This window comes from Struthio camelus, chromosome 18 (genome assembly GCF_040807025.1).
Source record: "Struthio camelus isolate bStrCam1 chromosome 18, bStrCam1.hap1, whole genome shotgun sequence".
In the NCBI taxonomy this organism is placed as follows: domain Eukaryota; kingdom Metazoa; phylum Chordata; class Aves; order Struthioniformes; family Struthionidae; genus Struthio; species Struthio camelus.
The window spans coordinates 10,684,770-10,710,021 of record NC_090959.1 but is presented as its reverse complement, the minus strand read 5'-3'; the positions used below and the strand labels follow the sequence as shown (position 1 = coordinate 10,710,021).

The 25,252-nt window shown below is 44.4% G+C and overlaps 1 protein-coding gene across 5 annotated transcripts in view; it reads left to right on the top strand.

Annotated features, from left to right (window-relative positions):
- NFATC2 (nuclear factor of activated T cells 2) overlaps positions 1–25,252 on the top strand; it is a 104,368-nt gene that overhangs the window by 40,335 nt on the left and 38,781 nt on the right. For all 5 annotated transcript variants that reach the window (XM_009684024.2, XM_068912355.1, XM_068912356.1 and 2 more), the window contains exons 6-7: positions 10,478–10,618; positions 24,987–25,042. In XM_009684024.2, coding sequence (XP_009682319.2) covers positions 10,478–10,618; positions 24,987–25,042 — 197 coding nt within the window. The remainder of the gene's footprint in view (positions 1–10,477; positions 10,619–24,986; positions 25,043–25,252) is intronic.

The following is a 25,252-nucleotide window of genomic DNA, read 5'->3' as shown; positions in this document are numbered from 1 at the left end:
ATCCACAGCCTACAGGTGCTAAGAGGCTTGAAATTGAAACCTGGACCAGATCCCAGCATTGTGGCCAATCCTTCCTTTTTAAGGAGTGACCACCGTCCTCTGCTCTGAGCTGTGGTAGGAACACAGATGAAATGGAGAAGAGGTTTGATTTTGAGGCTGAGGCTCATCCTGGTTATTGTTTTTCTAGATAACAGCTCTCAGGGGTGTGCATCTCAGGAGGCTGCAGCTGAACCAGGGAAAGCCCCAGTTATTCTGGTATTCCCCTGAGGGACAGAAGAAAGGTTGCAGTTTTGATTCCTGGAGCAAATCCTACAAGTGTGTAAACTGAGAAACCCTTACCTCCCACTCATTTTAACGTACTGGATCCTGAGAAAGAGAGGCCTTCAGCAAGGGGCCCCAAAGTCACAGTCATTTCTGGAAGGGCTTCACCCACTTTTCTGGTTTATGTGCATCCTGTGATGCTTTTTGTTGGTAAATTGTGCCTTTTCAGCGGTTTGGGGATTTCACAAATACAAAATGAACAGTTTTCCTCTCCCTCTACTGAATGACTCACCCACTTCAGCAGAACCTGTCTTGCCATAAGTCATGTGAAGAAAGTCATTGAAGAGCTTCCCATGTGTGAGTTTTATTTATTGAGAGGCAGGCTCTGCTTAAATATCAATTTCTTATTAGTTACAGTAAGAGAGGAGCCAGTTTTGGATGGGAAATCAAGAGAAAATGTAACTAGTGAATTATTGAGGATGGCTTTGAAAAGAACAGTAGAAATGAATAAACAAGGAAAGACTAGGGAGAGGGTGGTGGGCAGGTATGATCCCTTGGTAACTTTTATGAGAAGATACCAGCTATCTAAGTGTTTTACCAGTTATAGGAAAACTCCTGGCACCATGAAAGAGAAAAGAGAATAGGGGGAGTAGCCACCACCTTTCTCCATAGGAAACCCTTAGGGTCCTTTATGGAACCAGATGGTTGAAACAATAGTGGCCTCCATCCCGAACAGGCACCTGTCCCAGCTCAAACAAAGGCCCTTTTGCTAAAGGAAACGTTTGGTAAACTGCAACTTCTGTGGATAGAAAAGGAATTGCAGCAAAAGATCACTGGCTTCCCCGCAATTTCTTTTCCTAGTGAAAACAGCCTCCTCCTGCCTGAAATTGGGAGCTGCTCAGGTGGTGTAACTCCAAGTGTAGCTCTTACATAAGATAAGTCCAGGACAAAGGGTGATGGCCACCAGTTATGCAGTGAGCCCCACAGCTCATCCCCTAGTAATGTGAGTTCTCCTACAGGAAGAGCAAATAGCTCTTTCAGAAAGAGTTAGCCAGGCATTTCTAAGGACTTGCCAAAATTGCACATTGTATTTGTGCCCGTCATCAAAGAGAGGTCACGGTTTATAGAATAGACCTCATTTTCTAACTTGCACGTGCACATCTAATTTGCCTGTGCAATGACTGCTATTTGCAACGGTTTCTTTACTATGGCTAAGCATTTATTCTGAGGACATGCTCACTTTGATGAATCATAGAGGCATAAAAATCCATGAGTGGAGGTACTGGTTTAAGTGGCTTATTTATAAGGTCATTAGAATTAAATTGAAAATATTAAAATGTTGGCTGCGTAGCAGACAATAAAGTTCCTAGGAGAAAAAATACATTTGTTTGCCAAGAAAAAATGAAAGCTTTATCTTTTGGAAACTGGATATACTGGTAATCTTGGAGGGATATGTTAAGGACTATCCTTTACTGAACTCACAGAAGTAAGATAAAGTAATCCAGAGAAATAAGCCTATTCCGTTTGGAATTTGCATTTGTTGCGGATAGAGCGCACCGTCACAGCATCGCGCATTTAGCAATGCTTATGCATTTTAGTACCACTTTCTGATCTTAGCCATCTTCTGGGAAGATGGTTAATAAACATTAGTTGATTCAACTAGCAGGTAGAAATGCAGGTTAAATCACACTGCAGAGGATTAATCTAGGTTTCTCCAGGACAGTCTGTATATTTCAGAGCTCAGTCTCCTTTTAACTCATATAAGCTGAAGTCACCTTGCTAGCCCTGATGTTGCAGAAGGGGACAGGCTGGGGCTCTGCAGCATCTTCTCCTTGGGTCCCATCTCCTTGCACTGTCAGAGTGCTCTTTTCTTCTTTGTTTGCTTTTCGTTCTTTTTTACATGGCCACTCAGGAATCCTTGTCCCTAAGGAACTCGTCCATAAGATCACTCCTGTCTGATAGCTGTTAATAACACCCCATAGGGAGTCAGTAGCAGCTTTAAGATGACTGGCCATTTTCCCTAGCCCAGGGGTTCCCCTCGGGAGTGCCGTTGCTACCAGCAGACTATCCGAGTGCTTTCCCCAGCAGAAGCCGATCCCAGTTAAGAGCTCCCACCAGTGTCAGAGGACCATTAGCTGCAATGAAGCAAGACCTGCGGAGTGTCTGCTTTTCGTGGGGTGTTCTGGTTCTACCTCGTCTGTGTCACATTCAGCCCTTGACAGGTTTTAGGAGGAGATTTCACAGGTTCAAAGAATCATCTGGAGCAAGTTCCTTCCCAGGCAGCTGGTGGGAGGACCAAGGAGGTGATACGTTGTTAAATGATCAGTTATGCCTCAAAATGGACCTCGTATCCAGACATGCCTGCACATTCAGCAGCTAGCAGCTCTTTTCTCCTTTTGCCAGCTGATTCGTTGTGAAGCCACTGAGGAGAAAAAAGCCTTTTGAGAGTCCTCTGGTAACTGTAGCAACAGGTTATCATTTAGGAAGGGGTAAAAAGCTACCGTCTTGTGGGTGTGGTGCTGGAAAGGTGAGGAAGATCCCTTCTCCTGGGTGTTGCTCTGTGCCGAGGCCCTGCAATGGCAGTACACCCAGTGGAGGCTACATTAGGTCTCCCTGCGATCTGCAGCCGACGGATCTGTGCAGCAACGCCTTCCTTGGCCCGACGCCCGCCTGCACACCCCTCTGCGTGTGAACGCTTTTGCACAGCTATTTGCATGGCTGTCTGATGCCCCAGGGCTCCCCTGAGCAAGCTGCCCTGTGCCATCCTGTACGCCACCACCCTGGGCTGCAACAAAATGCTGATACTGCTCAGCAATGCAAGGTATAAGCTTTGAGTATCTAAAATCTACTAGCAATGACCTGAAATCTAAGTCAGTAAACATGAGCCCTAATGTCTTAATGTCTTCAAAACATCATTACTAAGAGAACTGAACGCTCTTCCATTGCATTTCTTGGTGCTAAAACATGTTATTGTCATCAGCATCACAGCATGTCCAAACGCACAGCTGCTGTCTCAGAGCTGGGTGAAGTCTCTGGTGTGAAGAGTTACCAAGCTAGCTTGTCCCTTAAAATACAACCACAGTAACAACAGTCCACTGGGCGAATTAGCCCTGGAGGGTTTTGATCTTGACAGATGTGAGCATTGTTTTCAGACTGTTCAAACACTTTCTGTAATATTAGTTCTGTTCATTTGCTTTGATTTACCTTTCATGATGAGCAGAAACTCATTTCTTGGTGAGTGATTTATCGTTGAGGTCATGTTTCTACTCCTTGGCTGAAACGTCCATAAGGCAGAGGAGTATTGAAGGGATTTCGGAGTAGCCACATTAGCACCTGTCGGGCTGAGGCAGATGTGCAGTTTGTTTTACTCTACGATATTTGCAACCAAATATTGCTTAACGCAGACGTCTGTGAGATATGCGTGTAGAGGTTATGAGTAACATTCACACTACCTCAGTGCTTTCATTCTCATGGATCTTGGTTAATCCTTTCCAAAGTGTTTCACAGTTCTTGTGTTATAGAATCCATGTTTGCTGCTACTAAGCTGTGCACAGGAATCCCTTAAATGATTGCTCTTGGCATGAGAAAGAGAAGGATTCTAAAATCTTGTTCTTATAATAGATATTCCAAGGTGGTAAAAACAAAACAAACCAACCAAAATTTATTACTGAAGAACAGAGTGTCCATCTGAGGAATTTAAATGGTTTCTATTATTGACAGTATTTTGTTCCACTAAATTGGGTCAAATATCTTATTTCCTTTTAATCAATTTCCCTGGAAGTTTCCTTTATTTTTTTCTCCTTCTAGTAGATTTTCCCATAAAACTAGACATTCTGAGCCTATGATATGTGACACATTAATAACTACAGAGGAAAGAGCTAGTCATCTGAAAGAATGTTGTCTTGGCAAACCAGTGCGTGCTTTTCCTCAGCTGTGAGTTGTGCTGGGCAAATACAATGGCAGGCAAGAAGAGTCCTCGCTTATTGAGATTAAAAAGCAGAAATGAATGGTCTCTTTGCACCTGGGAGAGACCCCCTTGCAGTTTTAAGCAGGAGCATGATTATTGTGAGAGTGGCATGGTTTACAGTTAAATTAAAGGAATTTTCCCCTCCCTTTCATTTCGCCTGCAAGGCCATCACCTGATTTGTCATAAACACAGCTGACACAAAAACGGATGCTTTTTCTAAAGTAAAAATATTCCCTTTCCTAAAACACAGAATTAAAAAGTTAATTCTGACATTTGCCACTTTTAATGCACAACCAGAAGATTTTAGTCTGGAAACTCTGAGTCAGACAGAAGGAAAGCTAGTGCCCGCCCTTTCTGCAGGCTGCAAGCCATGGTATGAGAGTAAACTCCTGTTCACTTCTTGTCTTTACACTGCTGCTGTTGGTAGAAGCAAGCAGCCCAGCCTATTACACAGACCATGGATTTCTGAGCATAAGTTAAGCTCAGCAGCTCTCCTCCACGAGGGATTAAAGGGAAATGCTGTGCATACCCGCAGAGATGATCGACAGAGAAGTGAACCGAGGCCATGGTTTTCCTGTCATTAATCACACGCTGGTTTAGTGAGCTGGCTGCAGTTCATAGAAAGTATCATACTTATCTGACACTGCTGCCATCAGTGCTTGTCACTGCGCCTTCTTGAGGACATCATATAATAAATTATGTGCAGAAAAAGGAGGTGGAGAAAAGCCCTCTCTTTTTGGCGCTTTTCTTTTGAATGGCTCTGCACAAATTGCTGGTTAAGTCTGGCTGGCAGCAAGTTGAAAACTGTTGTCATCTCATACTGGCTTCTTCTTTTTGTAGCTCTTGGGTGTATTTAGATCACATTTTAAAGGTTTCTCATCTAATCACAAAGTTTAGAAACTTACTTTATTTACTTGATCCTCACATAAGCCTCTGCTACCCCACACTCCTATAAGAAGACCATCTGATCCCCCCAATTAGAAGATTGTGACTTGATATGGCACATTACTGGTGTCTGCCTGCCTCCCAGAGCTGTCTCCTGGCCTTGGTCTCCCCCAGCTCACCGCATGCAGCCCTCAGCCTCTCTCTGCCTCCCCTTGCTCCCTTCCCATAAGTCCGCATCCCACTGGGAAAGCTCAGAGCGCTTGAGCACGTGATGGATGGGATCAAAGTCTCTCAGGACATTGATGTGTTGGATGAGCGTGGAGCACGGGAGCTCTGCTCCTATCAACCCTGCCTCAGGCAAGCAGTCTGCTGTAAATAAACATCTGTCACAGGAGGAAGGAGCTATTTACTTTGGCTCGTTAAGGTTTGCACTGAGGTGGAAGAAGTAATCCCTCAACAAATTATGCTGTTGTTAAGGCTCTCCTATTGCTTGTAGGGTTTTTTTTAGCATCAGACACCCAGCTCTACCTGCCCTTCCCAAGCCTGGCAGGAATCAGTGGCTTGAGCCGAGAGCCTTTGGGGCTTAGGGGGACAAGTCAGGAATGGTGAGTCCTGCCTCGAAAGGTGGTTTACTTGGCTTGTGATGGCAATTAGAGGTAACGCCAGCTTTGTATTCACTGAATTGGAGGCATTCCTCGGTCTTGCTGCTTATTACCACCCAGGATAAGACCTTTCCTTAAGTGTATTCAGCTGTAGGGACTCTGGATGCAGTTTTGTAGGTGTTAGAAAGATGGTATAGAGCAGATCTCACTCCAGAGTTATTCTTTGGCCCCTGTTTCCATAGTGGGGTGCAGGGAGGCTTTCAGGCACCCTGTGGAATAAGGCTGATGCACAGCTGCTGCGGAGCACCTCCACTGTGTAAGTGACGGTCAGATCCATGTTGCTCTGTGGAGAGTTCACAAGCCTGTTTCTCCCAACAGGCAGATCATGTTAGCATTTCTGCCTTGCCTGTGTTACCCAAACCAGCCCTCCTCCTTATTGCACATGCAAGGAGAGTGATTGCCTAGACGGTTCCTCTCTGGGGGCTCTTAAGAGACATTTAGGTTCAGTTAAGACTCCTCATAAAACAAGTCAGCATTTGGGCAAGACAAGACAGTGCTTGGAAGCCCTCCAAGCCAAGGGAAGGAAACACGATGCTAACGCAGGGCTCGAACTGCTCATCCGAGGAGATGTGTTACAGGAGGAATGCTGAAAGGGAGAGCTGCACGGAGAGGAGCGAAAGGGGCTCTCAGGTGAAGCCAGGATGACTTAAGGAGTGCATTAGGGAACACAGCCAAGGGAATTAGGGAGCACAACCAAGGCTGTTACTTGGATCCTATTAGCAGCTATGGGTACCGCTCCCCTGGGCAAGATCTGGAGCCACTACAGACTTGTCCTAGCAGTCGCCTGTCTCATAATATTGCTTTGTCTTCCCATGAACCCATCAGCCTCTCTGCTAGAAAAAGACCTGACTGTAAATGCTCTCCATGGCTGTGGGCAGGTGGGAAAGCCAGCAACACCTCTGCCCTTGCTTTGGCATGCTCCAGCCTCCAGGCTTGTGCATTCCCTGGGCAGCGTTTGGCCTATTGAACCAGAGATTTAAGCCAGCTTAACCTTTTCCTCCACCTGCTGGCATAGGTAAGGGGATTAATAGCTCCCCACCACGAGATGTAAGCCCCTTCTCCTCCCTGCAAGCACCTGCCGGGCAGCGGGACTGCCGGGAGCTGCCAGGGGCGGCAGGACTGGGGTTTGTGCTCAGCCGCGGCCATCTCTTGCTGGAGGTGGTGGAGAGCATGCAGACAGCAGCTCCTTTTCTCTCTCATGTCATAGTGTGTATTGTATTTCTTGGCAACAGGCATCCATGACATCTTGATTTGCAGACAGTCGAATAAAATAGAAAAATAATGTCCCCTGTTAATAGGTTGACACACTGCTTCAGGGCCAAGTGCGAGTATTTCTGTAGCATTTGCTTTGCTGCCTTATGTCAGTAACTGTTGCTATTGAAAGTAAACACCCCAACTGGTTAAATCAACAGCGTTTTGTTTATTCAAAGCTCATAAACTCCAGTAGCTGTAGGTCACTTTATGAAGTGCCAACCCCTTGGGGAAGAGAAGGAATAGTGTGAAATTATTGCATGCAGTCCACCCATCATGAGCCTTAGAGGAAGGGGTTTTTTTGGCAATTAATATTTCTTGCAGAGGAAAATAAAGTAATCCTATTGAAGGCAGCGCCACACTGAACCTTGAGCCTCCTTACTAGTGGAAATAGGGAATGGGGTGAGACCTTCTTACAGACCTGGACAAAAAATATACCTTGGAAAATGAAAACCCTTTTTTTTGTTGCTGTTTTAGAAAAGGGTTTGCAAACCACCTAGTGGGAGCAGGAGTCTGTAGGCAAAACTGGTCAGCAGAAACCTAGTGCTCAGGAGGTAGCAGCATTCTCTGTCTATCCCTTTATTGTGATATCTACAGAGAAAGGAAACTGAAACACCTCCAAGTGGTATTTTTACTCTTCATATCTTACATTTTTATCTGTGTAGCTGTACGTGTAGTTCCAGCTACGCACCAGAGCTGGGTGCTGGGGGGCACCTGCCTGCTCCTATGGCCAACATGTCCAGTGAAGGGAGGCCCAAACCTCTAGGGCTTTGTGGGATCCAGCCTTTGCCGCGCAGTAACTGTGCATGGAAAGCGCACTGGATGGTTAAAAAGTGTCGCGTGCCAATCCTGCTGCACATTTAAAGCATACCTGGGTTTGGTGCCCCTACCAGCAGGACTAATTCTGGGTCAGGGTGAAAGCACCTGCAGAGGTGTCGGCTCTTCAGGCATAGCTGAGCCAGCTTTGCAGCGACTTGGAGCATGCGACGTGGCAGCACGGAGGGTAACCACGACCTACCTCTGCACATCGCAGGCTTCCAGGCAGCGCTGCCCAGAGCACCAACGCTAGCCTGGGAGTGTCTGTAGGATTTTTGGCATTTCCTAAGAGCTGGGTGCGTGGACGTTCCCAGTGAGCGTGCTGTCCTTTCCGGCTCCCTTGTAGGTCGCAATGTACACAAACAATGCGCTCTATGGAAGTTGGACAGAGACTTGGTCTTCAGCAGCGATTTCCAACTTGCCCAGATCCAAGTGTAATTAAGATGAGTCAGGCGGTTATTTCGAGGCTAAAATTTGGCCTTCTTCATCCTGAAAAAGCTTTGAGAACCACTGATCTGTAGGAGGTCAGGTATAAAGCTCTCTCTCAGCACGCTGAAGTCTGTGGGACATGAACGTTAATCTGGAAATTTGACAATTAGAGTCACTGTGGAAGTGAAATCTGTGAATTGAATAGGAATAAATACTGTCCAGGGCAAAGTTTAAATACGTTTTCTCTTGACTATTGCAGATATGTTTTTGATGATTGCTATTTATTCTTAAGCCTTTGAGGTTAGAAATCTGTCTTTGTGGGCAAATCCAATTATGAACTCATCAAAAATTTGAGTATTTAGGGAGAGAGATTAATCATACAGCCATATGAAACAAATTAGCAGCTTCTGTGACAATAATCTGAATATATATTCTTAATTGGCAGTATCTTAGCCCAGCTGCTTTAATATAGTTGATGGAAACAATGAGTCATAAGGTTGTTTTCAATAGTTTAAAAAAAATCCCTCTCAAATGGCTTAAGAGACTGATAAATGTTGAATTATTTATATTTTTAACACGAACAAAAGCTCTGTGTCATGACTGGCAGGAGGGGCTCAGCTGAGCTTGTTTTTGCTGGAAAGATTGTTCTCCTCTTCTACAGAGACCTGTCCGAAAGATCAGTACTTGTGTTTTTCCCACCAAATACTCTAGCCCTGGCATTTTTTCTTGCAAGTGATAGAATTTGTACAGCACTCACTGGGGCCAAGAGCCGTTGTATTTTAGGCTTCCTAAAGGGTGCACAGCAGTAAAAGGGTGCCTGGACAGACTTGTAGAAAGCACAGTTTTGCTTCTATGCGAGAGGAGGCCCAGTACCGAACATATAGGATAACATTTCCTTATTTTTGGCTCAGCAGTGAACGGTGTTCAGTGAAGGGAAGACACAAGTGCTTAGGGTCTCTTGGGAGCAAGCTCTTTGTCAGAGAAAGTTAAAATCCAGCCAAGACAGCTGTTAAATAGATGAACGGCATCCTCTGGAGGCCTTTGCAGTTGGGGTGGATGAATCTGGAGGAGTTTGAGTGCAGGTCATGAACTCACAGCTCACCAGACCCAAACTGCTGCCCACCTGATTTGGTTGCAGGGAACTCATGATGTTTTCCAGCTGTCTGTGTGCTAGGGAAGAGTTCTTGCATCTTCATGTTTTTTGGCTCCTGCTGCTTGTTAGCAAACTGTTGAAATAGGATTGTGGGGAGGGCGACCACGGCTGATCATGCAAATGGCCCTTTCAAAGGGATGAGAGGAAAGTAGGTGGAGAGATGGTGTTACCTTTTTTTATTCTGGCTGTGGAAACAAAGAATAACTTGCCAAAGTCACACTCCCAGTCTGTAGGCAAGAACAGTAGAGACCTTGGAAATCCTTGATCGCATACATGCCTATCTAGGGTCTACCCTACCCGGGCCGTAACCAGAAAAATATCTTCCTTCCAACCCTCTCTGCATTTTTCTTGGTCTTTTATAACCAAACACAGTCTGTAACGTAGGGCCCTGTTTCTTGGATATTCAAGCTGAGGCAAAAAACCCTGCAAAAGGCCCAGGCCACAGCAGAAACCTGGTGCGGCCCCCTCCTGCTCGCGTGGGGCTCTGGGTTGCAAACGCTGCTGTGTGATGGCCCTCCCTGCTGCGTGTGCCAGGCACTCCGCGCCCACATGGAGACCGTGTTGTTGTTGGCACGCGGACCCTTCCAAGCCCAACATGCTGCCTGTTCTGTAGGAAGGAGTGGGGTTTTGTAGAAGGGTTTTATTTTTATTTTTTTTTCTGAAGGAATTCAGCATTATTCAGTGGAATCCTCTCTGCAGGTGGAATTTTTGGGCTCCAGGACTGTAGTGTGCCTGCACTTGAAAAGTTGGCCATTTATTTGGAAACAGACATGGGCAAGTTCCAGCTCATTCATCTAAGCTGTCCTTTCTCAAGGACAAGGAGTAAGGCCAGCACAGCTGAAACGCTGCAGCCAGCTCCTGAATGTTTCCAAATAAAATGCCTTGAGTAAGTTTATTTTTCCCTCTCAAACCTAAATTTAGCACCCTGGAGAAGCTGCTTTGGCAGTCAGCAGATGGTAACGATGACAAGATCGATCTGTGGATAGTTCTGGGAAGATTTGGAAAGTCCCGGTAAAATAATTGATTTCATTCATGTCTGCATTTTGTCCACAGCCCAAAGGTCTGCTCATGAACTTCCAATGGTTGAAAGACAAGATATTGATAGCTGCCTTGTTTATGGAGGACAACAGATGATCCTGACTGGACAGAATTTCACAGCAGAGTCCAAGGTGGTGTTCACAGAGAAAACGTCAGGTAAGACAGTATTCTCCAACTTTCCCTAACGCAATAAGGCAAACGTGTAGTACTGTTTTGTCTCATGGTCTCATCCGAAGAATATTTGTGCTCACATGTAACTCTGCTCAAGTGAGTAGCCCCATTCAAGTTCATCTAAGCAAAACCAAATCTCTTGAGGTAACTGTGTAAGAAAAATCAGCCATGGGAGCAAACATCTGCATTATTGGCCTTTAATTTTTCAGGCAGTGTTGAATAGTAAATCAAAACCATGTCATAGGGAAGGTTTGCAAGAATGCAGGCGTTGAGAACTGGCAGAAACAGGAAACATTGTCAAAGAAATGGGATGACTGCTACAAGTTCCCCTGTGCTAGTTTTAATCTGCTGGTTAGTGAACACTGCTGTAGAAATCATAATTGAAATGAACATTTTTCATTGCAAATGAACTACAAACAAAGGTTGGGATTTCCACCTTTAAAAGTCTATGGGGGAGACTAAATGTCAAAATCTTATGTCAAAACAAGATTATTTTTATCTTCATGCTGAAATGGAAGAATACATTATTTCATCTTCCATATTTCTTCAGAGTTTTTTACATTGATAGTTTCTACATTGGTTCTTAGAAAGAATAGTCTTAAGCCTAAACAAGACCAAATATTTCCCTATAGTTTGAAGGGAAACAATGCCTCCATGGGCAAATGAAATTCAGGGATTTGAAATGTGCTGAGGTTAAATGGAAAATAATCCAAGATGTCACAGAAAATAAACAAAAATCTTATTTTACTGACTGGGACCCTGCTTCTGTAAGGCTTCTTTCTCTTCCATTTTGATTATCTCTTGGCAGCCGCTGAGCTCTTTGAAGGATTTGTCTCTAACTTCACCACATATCCCTGAATGATATCATCAAAATTTGCGTGTTGCATTTGTATTTGCAAGTCTCACCTTTGTGCTCACTGAATATTCATTGCTTTCGGGCATGCAGATTTGCATCTCCCCAGCATTACCATTACAAGGTGAAGCACTGGCTGTAATCACGCAGAGATCTAAGCCTGTGCATCCACGTGCATCTGTCCTGCTATTTGAGCGGGCAGCTCCCTCTTTCCTTGTATAATCATAATCCAGCAGGTCCCAAGGGAGTTCTCCAGTGAGAAATCCACAAAAGGAAAGATCAGACTGTAGGAGAAAATTCAAATTCAGTTTGATTCAGAGAGTCCCCTGTCACAGCACAGTATTATTTTTTTCCAGTAGAGCTGCTTGTTTTAAAAAATGTTTTGCCAGAGTTTTCAAATAACCTTACTAGCTCTTGAAGAACTGCAGAGGGGGAATGAGTGGCAGATTGTAGATTATCTATTTTCTCTTTACATCTTATCTACTTATTTGCTCAACTTGTACAGACCCAGCTCAAGATGGTCCCAAGCCCTGACTGGTGTTGCAGGAATATTAATAATAGAATAATGAATGGTCACTGGGCCTCATTTAGTTGCCTAGCATCACCTTTAATGCCTTTGTTGAGCTTGTTATTGTGTTTTCCTAATGGCGTGCCATAATAAACATCACCTGATTTCTAGCTCAAAGAATACCTGGCCCCAGAAGATATGCTTATCATGGTCTAATGGTTAAAGTGGGTAGCAGAAATCCAGGTTTTCTTGTTTACAGGAGAAAATGCAAACAAATGCACTCTGCTGTAATTAGTTACCTGTTTTCTCAGTGCTGATCCTCATTTCTTTTCTAATATCATATGCATGCAGGCAGTTCATCTCACCTCACTAAGCAGTGTGTGTATTTTATTGAATTTTCTAAGTCTTTTGCAAAGGGGTATTTGTTTCTTTATAAATGATCTGGACTTGTTTAACTTACCATTCCTTAGTCTTGATTTTTTATACTCTAATATTTAATGTGCTCTGGAAGGATGAGGATGATGTCCAGCGATCAAGTACTTTGCAAACACGAAAGGCCAGGCTCTGCCATCCTTCGCTCCTGTTGATTTCAGCAAGGCAGAGGGCTGTGCAGGACAAAAGACTAGCAGCCTGTTTAATTGAAACTTCACAGTCCCCTTGTGCAGCTCAGAAAACATGTTGCTGTTAAGTTTTGGGTCAGTAAACTAAGATGGGGAAGCGTAAGTGATCTGTCCAGTGAGTTGCAAGAAGGGATTTGAGAAATTTCAACCCCTGAGTGAACAGCATGTGCGTGATTTATAGGATCATGGTGGAATGGGAAGGCAGCATGCTCTGGGTCCCAGTTTCTCCACAGACCACCAGAAAATCATGCTTTTTTACAGCATGAATCGGAGCCTCGGGGCCTCTGAATGGTGAAGGTTGAGATGAGTGCTCAGTCTGAGCCCTTTTCTTGGCACCCTGCACTTCCTCGCAAGCCCATGTATTAATTCCTCCCCGCTGCCGCTGTTCCGCCGATGTCAGTGAGCCAGGAAGGTGCGTGGGAACACACTTGGCAGCCAGCGATGGTACCTGCCCCAGGAATGCTTTGCAGTAACTAGAGGAGAGGAGGTAGCTCCTAATACCGTTTTGAGGAAACATCTGAAATGCCCAGCCCTTATTTCCACGTGAGAGCAGAGAAGGCTCTGGCTGGGATAGATGTGAGAAAGTAAAAAGAACAACAACATTTTCCACACTAAATCTAAAGCTTTTGTTCACTCCTGCAGAAACTGTGTTTTTTTTCTTTTTTTTAACCTCATAATAGCCAAGAGGCATGACTTCTCCCAAAAGCGGTACCTGATCCGGAGCAGGGATTTCCGCACTGGTATTCCATATCCCGCACGAATGCTCCTGCCAGCCCTCGGCCTCTGCTGTCCATCTCTCAGTTGGCGGGATGCTAAATAAATGACTAGCAGAGGGAGAATTTAGAGGGTTGGAGGCCCACGTTCAACTGCTTGCTCTGAATCAGAAGCTTGTGTGGAGCTTTGTGGTTTGCAGTGTGTCATCTGTGGGACTGTCCTCCGTGCTGAAGGCTAGCAAGCTCTCTATATAGCCACGCTCTGTTTTATAATGCCGTTATCCCTCTTACAGAAATTGCACTGAAGTGCTTTTAAGTTGAAGATGGCTTTCTTTAATAGCACCCAGGAGTATCTTAAGGTGAGGGCAGTGAAGGAACTGGCCTGCGTATGCAAATCACGTAGGGTCTGACCTGACCCTGGCTGACTGCAGTGGATTGGGAATTCAGTCTTTGTGCTCGGGTCGTCAGAGGTTAATGAGTGTCCCAACCTGCCTGAAGATCTCCTGATTTTCTCTTACGCACCTGTGACCTTCAGCTTCCTTTTTTATAAATGGTAGAAAATTGAAATTATCTTTTCTGTGGCCATGCCTAGTCATTGTTGCGTTAGGCTGCATGAACACAGAACAAAAAGGGGCACGTTTTGTGGCCCGGATTATCAATTAGAAACATCACCGGGGGAAGGTGGAGGAGCATGCTGCATGTGCCTGCGAGAGAGCTCACTTGCTGCAGCTTGGGCCCACATGGCGCCTTGCAGAAAGCACCGATAAGCTGCTCTGAAGCAACCGAAGCCACAATAAACAGCGAGGTGGGCGGATGGCGCTGTACTCGGGTGACCCTGTCATCGGTGCAGCCTCTTCCAGAGTCACAGACCTACTCCTTGGTGAAGGCAGGAAGATGCCCCTGCTCTCAGGGGACCCATGGTTTTCTTTGAGTTTCATTTTTTCAGCTCATGAGCCTTGTCTGTGCTAGCAAATGGTATTCACAGTTCCCGCTTTTGCCATCAGGTTTAGCTATAGTGGTAGTGACAACTGTGAGAAGAGTAGCGTAGACAAGCATCTAGTAGCCTTGGGCATGTTTTATCCTTTAAAACTCTTGGCTTGGCTCGTCTGTCCAGTTTTTATGATGAGGGCGATAAGACTTTTTTTTTTTCCGTCCAAAAAGCTTTGTGCAGGGATTTCTTCTGCAGGGAGAATTTCTCCTGTTATCTGTTTCATAAACACTCCAAAACTCAGGGTACTCAGGGTGTACCCTGAATCTGGGGTCAGGATCAGTGTCTGCAACGAACTGGCTGCTAAGGAGGTCCAGCTTTGTGTGTTACAAAGCAGAGGTAAAGGGCTCCTGAGGTTCACAGCTGTACATCAGGTTTCACCCTCAGACTGACACTCAAAACCTATTGCATTTTCCTCTGGATTTTGTAGGCGTTTCTTCACTCCCCGTTAGCAACACAGAGAAAAGTAGAACTGTTTCATATATGTGACCAAAATCCAACATACCTCTAAGAACAGTAATGAATAGTTTTTACATCTCTGCTACGCAGCAATACAGATAGCCTGTCTTTCCCTGGAAAGATCTGGAAAATGAAATATCTGGAATATCTGGAATATTCCCCAAATGAGGCTCTGATGGCAGTATGAAAATAACTGGCTTGCTGTAATATGCTGTCTGCAAATTCCTCCAATTAACTTGCCACCCAAAGCTCTGTCGAAGACTGTCATTTTAAGCTCATGACAGGAAACGGTAGCAGGAAGCGAGCTGAAGGGGCTGGAGCGAAGTGCTTTGGGCGAGAGTGGTGGGAGAAAGTGCTTGTGTCTGAGATGCTGAGTGTCAGTCGCTTTCTTAATGATAAGGTTTACCAATGTGCAAGCATTATAGTTTTAGGTTCTTTTTAACGTTATCTCTTCCTAATGAAAGATTGTAATCTTCAGCGGCTGTGAGCTGGGGGAACTCACGAATTTAGTAGAGTCAGCCCAGCATACAGAAGCAGAGTTTGGCTCAAAGAGTTTTAAGATCCAAATTTTGCTTTAACTCAAAGAGACATAGCTGAGCTCATCTGAATAAAAATAGCTAAGGGGAAGCGACTAGATCTGATTACACACATAGAAATTTTTGAAGTGTGCGTATTCTTTAAATATTGATCTGGAAGAGAGGGCTTGAAAAAGAGATCTTATGGCTAAAAAGGATTTTGAATGTCCTGAAGATCAAGGGTGTTAGTGTTTGGTTGGGGCCCAGATGTTACAATGCAGTTAAAAAAAGAAAAGGTTTGGAATTCCCCTTTTTATTTGTTTTAATTATCATGTAATAATTTGCAAGTCAGATGCTGTTGGTTGCATTGTGTTTACTCCCATTTGTGTACTGGTTACTGCTGCTCTGCTGTGAGTGATAGGGAAGTTTCATGTTTCTCTGGGAGAAAAGTGCAAATGGACTGCGCTTTCCTCTGCCAAACTCTTATGGTGGCCACATGGACATCATGAATCATCGCTAGGACAATGTGGGTGGTGGAGGAACAACCCAAACAGAAAGCGTATGCCTTTGGAGGGGATCCATCATAAATCTCTCAATTCGGCTCGGCAGTGTAAAGAGAGGAGGTGGCGCCCTCTGTGCCCTTTGAACTGGTGCAGCTGTCAAGGTCTCTGAACCATGGACCCTGCAAGTTCATTTCAAAAAAATAAATCTTTTCAGCCTCTAGATTCAAGGAGTGGGATTCTAATGCCTTTTTCCCTGGAGGTCCTTCATGTGTCCATCTTCACCTCCATCAGAGTCTCATGACAGTGGTTTCAAAGGGTGCCAGTACCTGGAGCAGGTGAAGCCGTGTACCACGTGAAGGTTCACCAGAGCTTGCTGCAGGGCCAGGGCTCTGCTGAGGCTCCACCAGGCAGGAGCACCACGATGGCGCTCAATGTACGCACCAAATCGCACCCTAAGATAGCATCCTTCGCTAGTTGAGGCTTCAGCCTCACAGTGCCACGGGTACCTGTTTTGCCCCAAGGTGTTATTTATTCATTTACACTCTTGGCTTGCTGGAAGCCTGACTGTTATTGGAAGATCTGCTTCTAATGACAACTGCACTGCTTTACACTGTCTCTTTTTCTGATTCCCAGCAGCTCTGTACATCTCTGATTGCACACACATGCTTTATTTTAACTCTGGGCAAATCATTCCAGTTCTTTGAAACATATTCCTTCCAGTTCTACAAGCAAGCAAGCAAGCAAGCAGGCAATGCAGTGGTTTCACTCTCAAACTTACGCTTTTCAGTATTCCTGCTGTATCACATTCAAGCAGATGAGCACAGCAGCACTTTCTGGTTTTGGAGTTTCTACTCTCTAGAAAAATTCTTGTTTATAAAGCGCAGTAAGTTGGAATCACTGATGCTATCAATCTTCATTCATTGCTCCCTGCAGAACTTTAAAGGAAATCACAGCCCACTAGAAAGCTTTTGTATTCACAAGTTATAGCTGGGGAGAGTGAAGATTTGTTAAATATATATTTAAGTATAGTTACAATGCTCAACAGATAAAAAGATAAAAAATTAAGAATTCATAATTTCTTACACTGCTCCCTTCTGGCCTGCAGCTGCAGCAATACTCAGTGCTTCTGGGTGTTTGGGCACAGGACTTGCTTATGAAAAGCAGCTAGGGAGTCCAGTGAAATGGGGTAAATCCATTGTTAATGGGATGTGGGAGTCCTCAGCATTCAGTTTTGGAGCAATGACCTTTTGGCTGTATGCCAGGCCATAAAGGAGGAATGGGACAGCCTTGCAGGGCAGTTAAGGAGTGACAATATTTTACTTTGAGCCTTAGCTCTGGTGGAGGTTAAAGGGTGGGTCTGCTGAGTCCGCAGAAAGTGTTTCCCCAGATCCATGGCACATACTGGCTGACATTTTATCAAAAGTAAAGCAAATGTTGCAAGAGCTCTTCTTGTAATGCAGGAGATGCCTTTTGCAGCCCATACCTGTCTAATTGTATAGGCTGCTAGGTACCTGCCCAAATTCATGCAAATAACTTGAAAGGTATCTTCTGGCCAGAACAATTAACTATAGAAAACAATAACATGGTAATGGCATGGGATTGTGGCAAGTCGTATCTGCCATAATGTGAACAGAAGGTTGCTTGTATATTGATTTTGCTGATAGTGGAGGAACCACGACTGAAGATCAATACCCTCTGTGGAAGGTGCTAAGCTTAATTATAAGACTGACTAGAGCAATGTCCCCCTTTTCTGTTGTGTCAAGTCTAAAATTTCTCACTGTGCTGAAAACGGGGAACTAGATGCCTCTAGATAGACTCACAATTTCACGACTGATCAAAAAGTCTCCCAGGGAATGCGAAAAGGAGCCAACTATTTTCAACAACTCTCTCTTTAGACTTAAGGATGCAAAATTAATGATGCAACCTGCTCTGGCAAATTAAAGATAAAAAAGACCCCCAAAACACCAAAAACCCTCTAAATTTTTCCTAGGTCTACCCAACAGAGATGTTTGCTATCTGATCCCTGCAAACAACCTTAAATATTTCACGAAAGCTCCAGGCAGTTCCCTCGCTGAATTTCTAATACTAGCGAGTTGAAATGCAAGGTTTAAGTTATGGGGGAATTGAGAGGAAGAGAACATATTTTAGAATCAGGATCATAACTCAGTTGCACACACAGACCATTGCAGAACGTGCATTACTGTGTAGATTTTAAGATATCTTAACACGACACGAGAGCCGAAGGAAAATAAACTTGTTGTTTGTTTTTTTAAATGGGAAAGGCCGAGGAAAAGTAGAAATTTCTGGAAGTAGTTACAGAATTAGTAAAACTGACAGCGGTACCCCTTTAATCTGAAATTATTCAATTTGTTTGGAGCACGTGAAGTTCTACAGAGAGTACATGAAATAATTCTGCTGTATTGCTATTTTCTTGGTAGTTTAGATGAGCACGCAATCACTAGCACTTTCTCTACTCTGCTCATGTTGTGGCTGGAGTCCAACGTTTAGAGCTGGATGTTTCTAAGTGGATGCACATCTTCTCTGCTATAAACCTGCAGAGCGATGAGATGATGCAGGGGAATAAATTTTACATGTCCCTGTTGGGAAGCCCACCTGATTTTTACATTAGCTAAAGGTGATTGCCTTACGGGTTAATCTCCTCTCCTTATGCCTTGCAGCGCACCCAAGTAAAGCGGGTGCAGACTGGAGCCCAAGACCTGCTTGGCTCTTCTCGCTCCAAAAAGATGTTCGACTTCGGCATCGAGGCACACAGCTGGGAAGGAGCAGGCAGATTTTGGTCTGTTCAGTTTTCTGTTTGCTCTTTTTGAGCAAAAGTGGAAGGCATCTCAGTAAATCCCGTCATCTGTGAACTCTGAAGAGTAACAAGTGCTAATCAGGCAGATTAAAGTTTGCCCTTTCATGCTATGCAGGCTAGAAGGTTTCAGGGTAGATAGGACACCTCCTGCTTTTCCTTACTCTTGCTGTTGCTGAAAGCTCAGTGAACCTTTTTGCCTTCAGGTTTACCCCTTGGTTGAAATGCAGCACCTGCCCCAGGTGTCCTTGTAATCCCATGGGGCAACTAGCAGGCATTAAACTGGGGATCTCAGAAAAACACTGCAAAACAGGAAAAAATCTAAGGCTCACATGCTCAAAAATGCAAAAGAGTGTAGCTGCAGAAACTGAGTTGCCATAGCTGTTAGAGACTCAGTGAGACAGGGTGGAATCCAGTGTTTTGGAAGGTTTCCTCGTATGACACAAGATTTTGGAATTTTACAGCTGGTAAATCCTTATTAACATAGGCAGCCACTACTGGCCTGGATTCCTTGGCTCACTGTTTACTATGGGGGCGCCTAGTGGAAGTATGCCTGGTCCTGATTATTCAGCTTTGAATCGTAATTGTTTAGAGAGAATATTAAAAAATAATAAGAATTTTTGGAATAAACAAAAGGCAGAGAGAGAAGTTCCCATCACCTGTTGACAGAAAATTGATCATGTAAAAAGCTGGCATGGGGAGTGGAATTCCCTATTCTCCCACTTAGTCATCGCATCCTGGTGTGACTCATTTTATTGCATGGAGGTTCCCAGTGGTTTTATTTTGAGTGGAGCTTTTGTTCAATAATTTACATACACACACAGACACACACACATACACACACACACACACACACACACACACACACACACATAATCTTAAAACAAAATCTATTTTGATGAATTGGCATAAGGAATTGTTTGGAAGAGCTCTGGAATGACAGACTGCCCCTGCTGCTTCACTGCTCAACTACTGTATTTATGTTTTATTTTAGTGCAAACTGAATTCCTCAACAATAGATGGGGGGGGGGGGAAATCTCCTCTAGACTTGTTCTCACTGTACAAAATGTCAGATTTGGGGCTGGGCTGGATGGTGGATGACTAATCTGTTGGCCTTTTACCTCCCAGACCTTGACTTGTATCTTTGGCCTGGGTGACTCAAACTCACATCCCAGTGAAATGAAGGCACTGGCCTCAGCTCACCATAAACACAGCTTAATTAACTGCAGTGGGCAGTCTTGGTTCAGAAAGAAAAAGAAATCTGTGGAAATGAAGCTCAGTGAAAAATCCAATAGCTCTTCTTTTGTGAGTTGGAAAAAGCTCATTTGTGCTGTGTTTATTTTAAAGTTTGAAAACTATCCCAAAGTAAAAGCTGATAAGGAGACCACTGCTTAGGGCCAGAATCTGCGCACTTTGCGCTGGCATGAAGCAGAATAACCTTTCCAGCTGAAATCAGGATTCGTCCCCTAAAAGAGTAGCAAAGACTTTGTGCAAGTTTTCCCCTGTCTGCAAGGTTTCCACATCTCCAAAGTGCTGTCTGTTCTGCTAGGAAGCATTCATTTTTACATGCTTTGTTCTTGGGGTGGCTTAAGAAACCTTGACTGTTTTGCAAGGATGCCTGTCATCTGCTGATAAAAGCTGACAGATAATGTTTTTGGAAGACCTTCCAAGAAATGCAGTGAATAGGGACAATTCATAGCCAAGCCCAAAGGGAACTCTGCAGATATGTTTAGTGAGGGCAGCTGCCCCACCAGCTATCAGGCTCAGTGTCTTTGGGGCGCTAGCCTGGTTGCTGCCTGGGAAAAAGGTAACAGGTTGTTCATTAAGTAATTTGTGTAATGCTTGACTGAAAAGCAGTGTACATTTTCAAGTATAAAATCGCATGCGGGCACAGAATCACGTACAGAACCAGCACAATAGTACACTTAGTTTTCAGTTGGAGAGACTTGCAAAGAAAATTTCCTGAACCTCTCAGTCCATCAGTCATGCTTGTTCAAATAAAGCGGTAAGTTTGTTTCTCCGCTAGTTACTGACCCCAAAGTCATAAGTAAGGGTTCGTGAATAATGTGTAAAGGCTGTAACTGGTTCAAGAAAACCTTTAATTGACTAATTAAAAAAAGCCCTATAAGGGACTGCAGAGAATCACCCAAAACGGTCCTAATGCAGCCTGACATTTTGATTTTCCTCAAAGTTTGAAGCAAGGCTTTTGGTATGATCATAGTTTAGGTTAGCGAGGGTAGAATTACTTTCTTCCAACAACTCATTCATTCCTCCAAAGAGTGCTGACACAATCAGATCTCTCATCAGGGTTTAACGCTAAGTCTCATAGCCCTGAAGCAGCACAAAAATCTCTATTTCCTGAACGTTTCACTGACCTGTTGGGTTAAAGACTTGCCAACTAAGACAAACCATTACATGAGCAGGGAACCACAACAGTAAAAGTATTACAGGAGGCAGCTATGGCTGGTAAGACCTTGGCGTTCTAAATCAAAAACTATGTTATCATCTTTAGTGGAACCTCTGCTTTTTTCATGGATTTGACAATGTGCTCCTGCGTGAGCCATGCATGTCATGGGACCACCTTTGTGGTGGTGCTGGCTGGCAAGTGCAGCTTCCTGGAGGGTCCAGGCACCGCTTGCAACTTGGAGGGCGCATGGTCTCTTCATCTTCGTGCTTGCACTCTCACAAGGGTTTAGCAAAAATGATGCCGTTGCTGTTTTGCAGTTTTCTTAACGTCTTTGTTGAAGCAGGTTTAACTTATGCAATAAGCAGCTGTTTGTAGACTTTAGATTAAATTATCAGTCAAGCTGAGGCTTAATTGTCTCGGTGCGCAAGCAGGGAAGCTACTGGTGGTTTCCCCCGTTTGTGGCATGACTGAATAAAAGGATAATTAAGGGACCTCAGCAGGTCACCTAGCCCAACCTCCTGCCCCAAGCAGGGCGCGTCCGTGGTGTTTGGGCACCGCTGATGTTGCAGTATTGGCGCTGCATATTTTGGTCAGTGAGGAAGGGGCCTACTTCTAAGTATAAAGGCGATGAAGTGTCTTTTGCTTTGGGTCCTGGGCCCTGCCGTTGTCTAAGCATTATTATTTCTGGCCCCTCCACCTTCACGGTGAAGATCACATCCTTGCTGATGGTTTTCTTCAAACATTCACTTCGACGTCCCCCTCTAAACATTCTCATTTATGCACACTTTAAAAACGATAAACATGCTATGCTGACAATTTTGTAGAAGTTTTCTGTATTCAAAATTTCCCCACGTTGTCCTATGAATGAGCTTCCTTTTTAATATATTCTTCCTGCTTTTGGTTAGCTCTCTGAGTGTGCATAATTAAGAGATTTCTTGCCATTACCAGCAAAAATAATAGGTTACAGTAAGGAGTTATTTATGAATGCAGTTGTATTTTTCATTTTATTCGTGACCTCCTTCATCCTTCTGCCAAAAGCTCACTGTAATGTGTGTATCCAGAGGAGTTAAAGCAAAAGCAAATATTGATCGTCTCGTATTAAAGTTTGTACATTCACAACTATAAAAGTGAAGCAGTGAGACAGATGGAGCCACATCGTAATATTGAAGCATAAAGGTCAGTGAGTGAGTTGCAGAATGGTTATATTCAACAGTGCTTTGGTGCTTAAAGACCAGGAACTGCCACTGCTGATAGATCTGTTAGAAACCTGTGTAGCTGCCGTGAGCAGGAGTATATCCAAACAGAAGCATCTATCATCATTAGAACGATAACCCCACATACATTTGTTTCGTGTTTGGTTGGGGTTATTCTCATTCTTATTCCTAATCCCCACAGACTTTGGACTCAGCCTAAGCGTCATCTGATTTTTATGGTTGGCTTCATTAGCTTTTAGTGCAATTTCAGTGGCTCAGTTACTAAATCAAATCACCTGTAATTGTGGCTGCATATGCTTCACGGGCCTCCTGAATATGGCAGATGACTTTGAGGCCCATTTCTCCTTTATTTCGTGTGTTTTGAATGGACAAATCCTTCTGATTTCTACCTTATATGTGAAGTTAATGCTGTTGTATCAGCACAGACTAGTTGAATTTAAGCAGTACAGGAACAAAGATGAAAACATTCTGCCTGGAGGAAAAGCAGTGTCAAATATTCCCGCTCGGCTGTCCCTGCTGTCAGGCCACCTTCATGTTGCACTGCTTAGACAGTTCCTGATGTATGTCTCTAGCCGAGCTTTTATTTCGTGACATATTTTGTTGTTTCCTCCTCTTCCCTTCAGAGGGCTGTAAAAATTTCTCTTGGGATTTTTGGGGGTGTGGGAGGCCTCTTAATATGGTGGTTGCTTTTCAGAAAGATGACCTAGAAAGGGAACCTCCCCCGTTAAGCATCGCCGCCTCCGCACGCATCCCCGGTGGCATCTAAGTGTAAGGGACACAGCGTCGGGCCGGGGCCGGCGGCCTCCCCAGGGCGGTCCCCTCCGTGGCGGACCGGGGTGGGCTCGTGCCGCGCGCTGGGCGCCGCGCCGGGCCCGGGGGAGCGCAGCAAGCGGGCGATCGGAGGAGCCGTCCCAGGAGGGGCAGTGACTCAGCCGGGGCTCGCTCCCAGGGCCTTCCTCACCGCCTCCTTGCTGGGGAGAGGAAGGGAAAGGGAGAGCGGCGGCAGCGGCGGCAGCGGCCGAGGAGTCACGTCCGAGGCTTCCTCGGGGCGATGCCGGCTGGAGACCTGAGCACTTCTGTCAGCTCACTGTCTGCATGGAGCAGGGGACAAAAACAGCATGAAAATGCAAAATGCATTTAAAAATACGCTTTCATTTCCCTTTTTACCAGAAGCAGAAGTGCTGAAATAACAGAGGACAAAAGCAGCTCTTGCAGAATTTCCAAGAATCAGGAAAAATAAAAAGTTCTGCGAGAAGAAGTGTTTTTTTATGAGACTTCCACCTCTCTTGTGCCAAACCTGGGCACACAGGCTGGGGAACCTACCAGTAGAAATGCAGCCCAGGAGATTCCTCCCCCTCTCTAAAACAAACAGCAGGCTTGTGGCTACAGTATTTCATGTCACGTCAGTTATTTTGGATACGTATCCCCTATTCATTTTAAAATCAAACTTTCTAAAAGGTATGAGGCAATCTTTTTTCCATCAGTATTTTTCTTCAGAAAATGACTTGGTTAGAAGACTCAGCACACTATTATTAAAATCGAAGGGGTAGAGACTAAAATCTTAAAAAAAAAAAAAAGAAAGGCATTGCTAAAAATATTTCTATGAAGGGTGGGATGACAGTGGGTTTAAGACATATTTTGTAGCCTGACGAAGCACCCAGTCTGTGCACAAATATTCTGCGACTACTTATGTACTCTTATAGTTCTGGGTTACTTTGATGATATTCCATAGGAAGAGATCAAATTTTATTTTACGCTATAAATACAATTTTATGTAGCTCAGAATTGAGACGAGCTGCGTGGATATAATTAAGAGCAGAAAGACTTCCAGTGGGTCCAGGACAAAAGCCTTTGCACATGCGATGAGCTGCTGCTCCAGTGAATATTTAGCCCGTTACAGTGGCTGAAGCCGGGGCTGAAAGCCTGTGGCACGTGGTGGAAACCTGGAGTGGCGGCAGCGCAAAGGTGCGTGTCCACTGTTAGAGATGGAAGGTTTGTTCCTAGATCAGAGAAGAGGCATTGCTAGATAGCATGTGTCTAGGTTTCATTTTGCATATATAAGAAATGACTCTAAGTAGTATGAAGGCATGCCTAACACAGTAATCAAGCACCCTGTATAGCTGGCATCCTAATTACAGTAAATAATTTGCCACTGTGAATTACTTCTAGAAAAACCTAAGCTCCTGTGAGCATTCAGATGATCTGCCAGTTTGGCTGGGCAGCACCTCTAAAAATGAACCTGAAGTGGCTCAGTTGGCATGTTGAGATATCCAGGCACCCACTATCAGATTTTTTTTGTTAGCTTGTCCTTCCTCCACCTGCTCACCCCCATCACCACACTAGCGGAGAGCCATGTGATCTTAGGTTAAAACAGTGGAAAGTCTGCTGAGCTACTGACCAGTGTGACCATAAATGAGTTATCTGACCTACTTGAACCCCCCCACCAATCAAGCTGGCTGCAGTCAAGTTTGGTAAAAAGCAGATGTTGCACCTGTGCTGAATATTTCATTCTTCAGTTCAGCAAATTTCTTCATATACATTTATTTTTAATATGTATGTAAGCCTTTTCCTGACCAGAGAAGTGTTCAATGATGTGTTAAAATTAAAAGGTATTGCTTTTGGTTAGGACTGGGAAGGTGCTTAAAATTAAGTCAGTTTTGAGAGCTTTGCTAACCTGATGCCTTTACTTTGTCCTTTTCTTTAAGGCAAGTTTTGTGATTTAAAAAAATGCAAGGAGATTAATACTGTGATATTCTTTTAGATGGGCAGCAGATCTGGGAAATGGAGGCGACGGTGGATAAAGATAAGAGCCAGCCTGTAAGTATGCAGAACGCTGGATGTCCTATCCTTGAGTGTCTCAGACAGCAACTTGTATTCAAGGGGTAGTTTTCAAAGAGTATCTCAAAAGCAGAAAGAGCAACACAATTTGCTGTGATGAGCAAATGTCAAATGCTTCAGCAGTGAATTTGCTGCAAAAAGAAACTATTCATTTAGCAGTAACCCACAGCAAATTGAACAGCTGCTAGA